General features: G+C 34.1%; 1 protein-coding gene across 1 annotated transcript in view; it reads left to right on the forward strand.

The window, feature by feature from the left end:
* The window catches only part of LOC125844774 (uncharacterized), a 7477-nt gene extending 3000 nt beyond the window's left edge, over positions 1 to 4477 (forward strand). Inside the window, exon 2 of the mRNA XM_049524109.1 lies at positions 3649 to 4477. Coding sequence (XP_049380066.1) covers positions 3649 to 4287 — 639 coding nt within the window. The 3' untranslated portion in view covers positions 4288 to 4477. The remainder of the gene's footprint in view (positions 1 to 3648) is intronic.
* Positions 4478 to 9783: the final 5306 nt, after the last annotated feature.

The following is a 9783-nucleotide window of genomic DNA, read 5'->3' on the forward strand; positions in this document are numbered from 1 at the left end:
CCCCCCCCCCCCCCCGCTATCCCCCCTACCAGCCCCCAGCCCCCCAAAAAAATTAAGTTTGTTTTTAAAAAATATTTTCAATTTCAAAAAAAATTCTACTCTCTAATAAAAATAATTGATATTTTCTTTAAAATATTTTTTATTCATAAATCAAACACTAAAAAATCTTTTCCGAAAAATATTTTCTACTCACCAACCAAACATGAGAAAATAAGTCAAAAATCTATTTATTTTCTAGGAAAACATATTTTAGAAAAACATTTTTCATGGAAAATATTTTTCATTCATACCAAACACACCCCTAATCTTTGCAAAATGCAGTAATAAAACATATAGATTATTGCAATTGTTAACATTTTTTATACGGAGAACTTTTTTTATTTTGATAAAATATTTTTGAAAATTTTAAAAATGTTGTTGCTCCACTAAAATATTTTTGAAAAGTTAAAAAATGTTGTTGCTCCACTATGTACTTCAAAGTCAAAACACAATTGACAAAAGGGAGGTATGAAGGGGCAAAATACAATAGAGCAACACATATACTATTGCTAATAAAAAATTATTATTGCTTCTGGCGAATGAGTTGATCAAAAATGAATATTGAGAACTAGAAATAATTAGTTTGTTGGTGGTAGACTTTGAGGCACGGTGGGGGTTAAATGATGAGGTATTAAAATGACTTGAATTACCAATGTTAAATGATTATCTTGAAGTGTAATTATGAGTTTCAATTTATTTTTATTACACTTTTGATATACTTCTAATCTTAGAGTGTGATAAGTAAAATTATTATAATAAGTTATTGATTTTGTGATTCAAATTCGTAATTTATAGGTATCATAAAACTTTATCTTACTCAAGTGCTGCTCTGGATCCTATCAATGCCAGTCTGTGGTGCACGCACCAAAAATAACAATATAAGTTTGAGTTTTTTTAAAAAAAACCTCTTTGACAACTTTCCTCAAAAATATTTTAAAGTAATACTAAAAACTATTTAATTTATTTTTGGGGGAAAAAGAAGAGCTAATGACATTTTAGCAAAGAATTCTATTGTGATTGTTTTATTATAGAACCTTGTTGCAAAAGAAAGTGTACAAAATAAAAGAGTAGGGGTATTTTTGTAAACAAATATTTTTTTAATAGCCTTTATACAAGGTTTGCAATTTCCAATACATCAAACCAAACAATGTATAAGAAATAATGCAAGCATTACTAATACTTGCATTACTAATACATCATATTCAACATTATTCTTATACACTCTACCAAACGACCCCAATAGTGTGTTCTTTAACTAGTTATTATTTGAGATTTATGTTCTGTCACGATCCAAAAATAGACATGATGACACTTATCTATTTCCATCAATAAAAGACAGCCTTAACCAAACGAAACAAAAGAAAAAGTGAAAAAGAAACAAGAACAAGATAAAAATGAAAAACTTATTCTTTCTATTATAACTCCAAAATCTGGTTGTCACGTGTACAAGCCACTAATACATAAAGTGCGGAATGAAAAATAAGTATAAGTCTCAATGTCTTTATTTCCCAAATAGAACAAAGCATAACGTAAAGGAAACAGAGAGCCCGCACGGGATGACAAATAGCTACCTCATCTTCAACAAGCCTCGGAAATGGGAGAAGAAGAAGAGGAATCACACGGTACCGGGTTCGAAGGCTACACAAGTGTAGAAGTAAGGAGTGAGTACCAAACAATACAGTACTCAACAAGCAACCTAATAAGCAAAGCAAAACTAGCTAGAAAACGAAGACTCCTTTCATCCCAATCGAACCTCCTCAAACTACAACCTGCATAGAAATCAACCCAACCTAGCAGTGCTACAATACACAGTTCACAAGGCTCAACCACATAGTTCAATAGTCACAATTCAACAACTAACATGAATCAAGTACGTCAATCACAAGTAACAATTAGATAAATCACAAGTACAAGCAAATCAAATCATAATAACCAACTCTTGCTGGAACCATTATCCTTCGGCACAATATAACTAGCCGGAATCATTTTCCATCAGTTTTATGTCACATCACTAGCCGAAACCATTTCCCATCGGTTTTATATCACATCACTAGCCGGAACCATTTTTTCATCGGCTTTATATCACATCACTAGCTGAAACCATTTCTCATCGGCTTTATATCATATCACTAGTCGAAACCATTTCAATTGACTTTATATCAAATCACTTGCTGAAACCATTTCTCTTCGGTATAATATCACTACCCGTAACCATTTCTCATCGATTTTATATCACATGTCTCATCACAGTGTGCAACAATCAAATTCTCTTAAGTTTTGATGTTAAAACTCATAAATGATCAAAGGGAAATGAAGTTTTAGGGTCACAAAAGCTTACCCAAAAGATTCACCACGAAAAATCTCTCAAAAATTGCCTCCAAGAATTTTACAAAGTTCAAAATGGAAAAAAGGCTAAAACCCTGAAATTTAAGGCCAAAAACCCCTCTCTGGTGTCGTAAAAACAGACTCAAGTTCTCTTAAGCGGCCATCTAAAGCGAACAAGAATTTCACTTTTGCAAACCTCGCAAAATTGGCACCTCTCGCAAAAGCGAAGGCTCGTTCACTTTTGCGAAATTCACTCAAGCGAGCAAGTCTTCGAAAAAGCGAAGCCTGCAGACACCAACAAAACACATCCAAACACAAATTATCGAATGGACCCTCGAGATTTGTTCAAAGCCCATACACACAAATCATATATGCATACTGACTATCTCAATGTTCCAGACTTAATGGAACCTTCGAAACATGAATTCGAGGTTTCCTTGACCCGACATTCGTGAAAGTCACAAAAAACTAACATAATGCCTAAGAAGGCCAAAACAAGCTCAGGACCTCTGAAAATTCAACCAAGTCCTCACTTAAGCCTAAAATCATCCCCCAAATCCAACGGAATTCTTGGAATTCCAATCCGAGCATCCGAACCCCGAATGTTGACCAAGGTTAATCCAAAGGCTAAAATTTCACAAATTTCTAACTTATGACCTCAGATCCTCAAAAATTTCCGAATCTGAAACAAATAACTATCTTAGATCAATTTTCATAAATCGGGAATGATGGAATCGACGGAATTCTATTCCGATAATATTGAAAACTCCAAAAGACACTAAAAACCATTTTTTAACAAATTTAGCTTTTCAAACTCAAATCTTACAAAATTCACAACTTTATACTCAAGGTTCGAAACCAGCTTTCAAAACTCAAACATAAATAACTTTGGATCAATATCGGGAGGGAAAAGATGGTAATTTTATGACAATTTCCAAAAATGACCAACTGGGTCATTACATGTTCTCCATTTTTGGGTGTGCACAGGTAAAAATTTAAACTTGTAAAAAGTTGAATAAGTAGACACATGCGTCCTAGTGACATAATACATGGACACCACATAAGATGTCGTGTAAGATGTGAATTGCCACTTAAGACACCAAGTAGGACCCGTGTGTCCACTTGTTCAACTTTATACAAATTTAAGTATTTACTTGTGCACACACAAAGTTGGAGGACATAAAAACCAAGTTAATGATATACAGTAATTATGTATCATCTGTTTTTAACATTTTGAAAAGATTAAGTGAATTAAGATTAGAAATTAACATAATTAATGTGCAGGAAATATTGGAACAATATAGGTTGATTGGATCAAAAGTACGAGAAGGGATAACAAGAAGTGTAGAAGGGGCTAGAGATGTGGGAATTAATAATGTTATATGTGAATGCTCAAATGGAAAAGTAGGCAGACCATCATCATGTGCCAAGTGCTTCAGAAGAAGAGTTGTTGAAGAGTTGTGTGAAAAGGGATTCAATGCTAGCCTTTGTACTTCGAAATGGAACCACACATCAAAGATGCCTGGAGGGAGACACGAATACATACAAGTTATAGCAAGCACACAGGGAAGAAAGAAGAAGGTTCCGTTGTTGATAGAATTGGAATTCAGAGATGAATTCAAGTTGGCAAAATCGTGCAAAGAATACTCTAAACTCATTACCCTATTGCCTCAGGTTTTTATAGGGAAATCTGAACACTTGAATGCTATCGTTCGGTTGATGTGCGATGCAGCAAAGAGATCAACAGCCCAACAAAGGATCCATTTGGCACCATGGAGGAAGAGGAATTTCATGCAGATGAAATGGTCAGCTTATAATTCTGAAAAAAGATTACTACATCACAATCAAATCACTTTAACTAAACTAACCCAACAACTACTCTTTAGGCCTCCTGCTGCTGCTGCTGCTCTCAAAGTTGCTTAAATTCACTTGTTGCATTAATTTCTCTTCCACAAGTGTAGACTAGCTATTCAATTTCAGATTATGATCAGCTATTATGGTTTGCCAAGTTGTTATGTATTATCTTAGTTTTCACTTTTTTCTATGGAACATATATATCTCAAGAGTTATGTACTATCGGCGCGTCTACAAATCAAATACTACAATTTTACTACTTGAAAAACTTAATTATTCAACTTTATGTTTAGTTGTACATGACTCGTAGTTGCATAACCTTTGGTGCTGATCTCGCATTCTTCTGTAATGGCTTTACTATTGACCGGTCACTTTTTGGTGTCTGGTCCTTGTTTTTGGAACCAAAAACACAGACCAGAGTTATGATATTAGGATCCAATATCATATCGGTGACTTGTTATTCAAGTACACGTCACTAATTAATATGATACTAGATCCTAATATCATAACTCAGGTCTGTGTTTTTGGTTCCAAAAACATGGACCATGCACTAGAAAATGACCGTTCAATAGTAAACCCATTGCAGAAGAATGCGAGATCCTAATATCATAACTCAGGTCTGTGTTTTCTCCACGGGTTGCTTGCTGATTTTCCCACGTGTCATTCTCGATTTTTACCACATACATATGTTATCTATATGTATTACTAACATATCTAGAACAAACTTTGCAGAACTTCATAAGAAACAATAAAGTTTAAAGTATATTTTCAAAAACAGAAAGTTAAACCCAGTAAAGAAAATATAATCTGCAACAAAACATAAATAATATTGAAAATAAAAAAAATTGAGTCCATTGAATGCAGAGTGTGTCTTTAAGGAAATTATTCCCCTCAAGTACCCTATGTTAATGAAATATATCCTCCCACGATATAAGGATCTTACTCACTTGTATATTGGTACAAAAAACCACGATGTCAGCGAATCACTCAAAGGCAGTAAAGCACACTAGAATCTATTTGTGCAGAATAAGAAGTTCATAAATTATTTTTTCGTAGATAAATAGAAGGAAATGCCTCTATTTATAGACAACAAAGGGTAGTGTGAACAAATGTTTATTGTGCCTTATCGGAAATGTCACAACCCTTTGGAAAAGTCACAACCTTTCGAAAAAGTCATATCCTTTTGGAAAAGTCGCAACTCTTTAAAAAAATCACAACTCTTCATTTTTCATTCACTCCTTTTAAAATCCAACATTCCCCCGCATGAATAGGGAATGATACTAAGACAAAGAAATGGACAAGTGTGTACTTTACTAGTCAGAATTAATTGCATCTGGATAAGTAGGTTTCCCTTTGAACTCTCTGTAATGAATGTAACACCCCAAAAAATTATAATTTAAGACCCGAACTATTCTTAAGTTGAATATAAGATCGTACCAAGTGATTCTTAATTGTTCTTAGATTCTAAGGTTAATTCGTTAACGTGGGAAGGATTCTGGATATCAATTAAGTTCACTAGAATCCTCTAACACAAAGTTGAGTTGAAAGTTTCCTTACCGATTAAGTTTTGACTTAAGATTCTACTTAAATCAACTTCAAATAATCATATCTCTCAGCACATAATGAACTAGGTAGCCCATGACCTACCAAATTAAAGGTCTTTGAGTCATCTTTCCAACACCACCAAATTTGCATCAATTCGAGTTCTGAGTAAAAACTTATGTCTGATTTACTAGAAACACTCTAGCATAGCAGCAGCTCTACGATGGCTCTGCGTTACGGAGTGAATACGGACTTCACTGTCCACTGAAAAAAAATCCCAACTTTCAAGTCCTTTTATTTATTTATTTAAGGGTATTTTAGTCCTAAAAACCCATAGGAAGGCATCTAAATTACCCTAAATGTGTAGAAAAATCAATTTTCATAATCAAACCCTCTCTTTCACTCCTAAATTTCTACGCTTAAGAACTTCAAGAAACGCTAAGGCTAGTGTTCATCTTCCAAGATTTTCCTTCAAGTTTCTTCAAGAACATTGTTCTACCAGGTATGTAAGGCTTCTCACAGTGTTAGACTTGTTCGTCCTCACGCCCTACATCTCAATTTAATATAGAAATCATTATATTCGAAGGATCCATTTGCAGTTCTTGATATTGAGTTCAATTCTTTAGCAATGGAGGTTTTGATTCTTTTATTTTGTGAATCTTTGGTAAAGTTATGTTTCTAAAGGAATTGTATGAAAGGTCTCATTTATTCGTGTTGGGTTTGAAAATCAAAAAGAGTTTAGGAGAAATTTCTTAATTCTAAACTAATTTGGGGTCCTAATTTAAGCTTGAAAATTCATCGAAGTGTTGGGGAAGGGCCTGGGGAGGCGCACGATGATAGCTTCAAGGTTGAACTTCGGCAGTTCGGGACTTGGGGCGATGCACCATCAGTGCGCCAAGTCTTGACTTCTGAAGTTCAGGCACTGGGGCGACGTGCCAACATTACACCAAGGATTTCTAGGCTAATTTTTCCTTATTTCATCCGGCACGTATTCCTTTAAGTTGTGGCCACATTTCCCTTATTTGTATTAGCTCCTATAGGCTCAATTTACCTTTGAAAATTCTGGCATATCCTAACCACATGTCTTAATGCATGTTCAAAACTAGAGTGAGTTTAAGAAAAAAGTTTGAGAGCTTTTATTGAGTTATTATTGAGAATCCTTTTTAACCAACAATGATCTTAAACTAATTTTTTGAGAAAGTAAAGATGAGTTGATTTTGAGTTCTTGAGTTCGTGATTCTTTTTTAAATTCTATTCCTAATTATTGAATTGTTATATGTCATGCATTGAGATACTTGAGTTGAGTTGTTCATGTCTATATTTCAGCATAAACCCTATGAATTGAGTATTCTTGAGATGAGTAGTATCCACTACTAAAAAACTGCTAAAACACAACGGAAGAAAAAGCGATGGACAGCGTCGCTCCAAAAAAGCGACGGACTAAGAGATGCCGTCCGTCGCTTTTTAATTAAAATAATAATTTTTAAAATTATTTTACAAAAAGCGACGGACTGCATCTCTTAGTCCGTCGCTTTTTATTAAAAATAATTATTTACAAATTAAACAATAACCACGCTGTCCGTAGTTTAAATTTATTTTATTTTATTAATTAATTTTTTTTAAAAGCGATGGACTAAGAGATGCAGTCCGTCGCTTTTTGGTCAAAATATCTAGTCAAACATTTTTAAAAAGCGACGGACAGCGTCTCTTAGTCCGTCGCTTTTTAATTAATTAATTTATTTATTTATTTTTGTTAAAAGCAACGGACGGCATCGCTTAGTCCGTCGCTTTTTTTCGGGTATTTTTGCTAATNTGGATTTAGTGTTGTATTAAGTCAAAACTAAACTAGTTAAAGTTGTTAAGTTGTTTAAATAAGTTAAATTAATTAATGTGGTTTAGTTGGTGGATTTAGTGTTGTATTAAGTCAAAACTAAACTAGTTAAAGTTGTTAAGTTGTTTAAATAAGTTAAATTAATTAATGGTAAGTTCTAATTCAAACTTTTAAATAAATAATTAGTTGATACATATATATCGTTATAAATTTTAGTTTTTATTTATAGGAAAACGAATTGGGACTCCCTCCCATTGTACCAGAGGTTTTCAAAAAGACTCATGTCAGGAAGAAAGAAAATAAGTCAGATCCGAATGTGTGGGTGGAGGAAAGGGCCGAACGAACTTTTGTAAGTTATTTAATATGAAAAATATATATCAATAGTGAATATATTTATGATATGTATATATATTGATGTCAATATTTATATTTAATATGCAGAATGACTTTCATAAGTACGTCGCTGAGAATCTAGATAGTTCGGTTCAATTGACACCTGAACTGTCCACTCAGTTTTGGAAAGAAAAAGTGGTAGGGGGGACACACAAGGGTAGATGCTATGGTCTAGGTTCTCGCAACAATGTTAGACGCCTTCAATCAGGCTTAGAAGGTATTGGATCGTCACGTTGAGCTGAGGCACTTGACGGTGTTCAGATTGCTGCTATGTCGCATCAAATAACTAAACTTACAGCGGCACTAGCAGAGTCGGAGCGGAAAAGAGTAGTTGAACAACAAAGCATGAGTGAGACCGTTCAGCAAATAAAAGAACAAGTGATGAACCTCGCTCGTCGACCTACTACTTCGGCTCCCGATGACACCGACGACGAGAGTGATGAGGATGATTATGTAGATCTCACTCCCTAGTTTAGATCTCTGGACATTTATGAACTTTTTGAAATTCTAAAACGAATTTTAAAAGACTTTATAAGTCTTTAATTTATGATTTAAATACTTTTGAATGTTATTTTAAGTTTGTTATTTTATGTTTTGTTTAGACTGTTTATAATTGTGTGTGTTTGATTGGGCTGAATAGTATAGAATTAAATTGAATTGAATTTGCAGGTGGACAGCAGAAGCTGAGATCTGCTACTGTCAAAAATATTGCAGAAAAAGCGACGGACAGCGTGGTTTAGTCCGTCGCTTTTTTGAGTTTTAATTTTTTTTAAAACCCAGAAAAGCGACGGACAGCGTGGTTTTTTCCGTCGCTTTTTAAAAAAAATTCAAAAAAAAATAGTCGAAAAGCGACTCGGTCCGTCGCTTTCTTAGCGACGCAGTCCGTCGCTTTTTGAAAAACGACGTTGTCCGTCGCTTTTTGAAAAGCGACGAGCTAAAAAGCGACGGAAGTGACTGCGTCGCTTTTCCGTCAATTTTGACCAAAAAAGCGACGCAGTCCGTCGCTTTTGACCGTCGCTTTTTGACAATTTTTTAGTAGTGATCGTTGAGTTCTGAGTTCTTGAGTTAGTGAGTTTCGAGTATTGAATTTTCTATATTGTTATTGAGATCCTGGAGTTGATTCGTTCATGTCTATATTTCAGCATGAACCCTTTTTGAGTATGACCTTTCAGAATCTTTTAAAGTCATCATTTGTGTTTAAACATAATTTTGAGGAAGTAAAGAGGAGTTTGGAAAGAGTATAAGGGAGCTAAGTATTTCTCTAATGTTTCATTTTTTTCTACATGAAGAAAGAGAGTATTACTTTAACAAAAGAGAAACTTTTCTTTCTAAACGAGTTTATGAGTTCAAGGATATTACAGAGCAGTTACCTCTTTTAAGAGGATAGTTTGAGGAATTATCTCAAACTAGAGAAAGAGTATGTTTTATACATTTGATAATGCGTATATATATTATTGGGAGTAGTATTGAGAACCGATATGAGGATGAGTTCAAACAACTCAAAATCCTCATAAACCATTTATGTCAACATGGGTAAAGGATCATACTTTTTAGATGAATCTTTAATGTCTTCGGGTAGAGCTTGGGGGATCCACTTAGTTGAGGTGTTCTATACCCCGACAAGGTATAGGACAATTCTGGTAGTGTGGGTGAGATTCTATATCATCACGTAGCTCATAGTGATGGTTGTCGGTTAGAGAATCTCCCAAATAGACTTAAAAGTATATTTTTATTATATCACTTAATATGTTGAGTTCAGGGATGAGTAAGTATTTTTATAAATTTTTAATTATTTCACT

This window comes from Solanum stenotomum, chromosome 11, assembly GCF_019186545.1.
Source record: "Solanum stenotomum isolate F172 chromosome 11, ASM1918654v1, whole genome shotgun sequence".
NCBI classification, from domain to species: domain Eukaryota; kingdom Viridiplantae; phylum Streptophyta; class Magnoliopsida; order Solanales; family Solanaceae; genus Solanum; species Solanum stenotomum.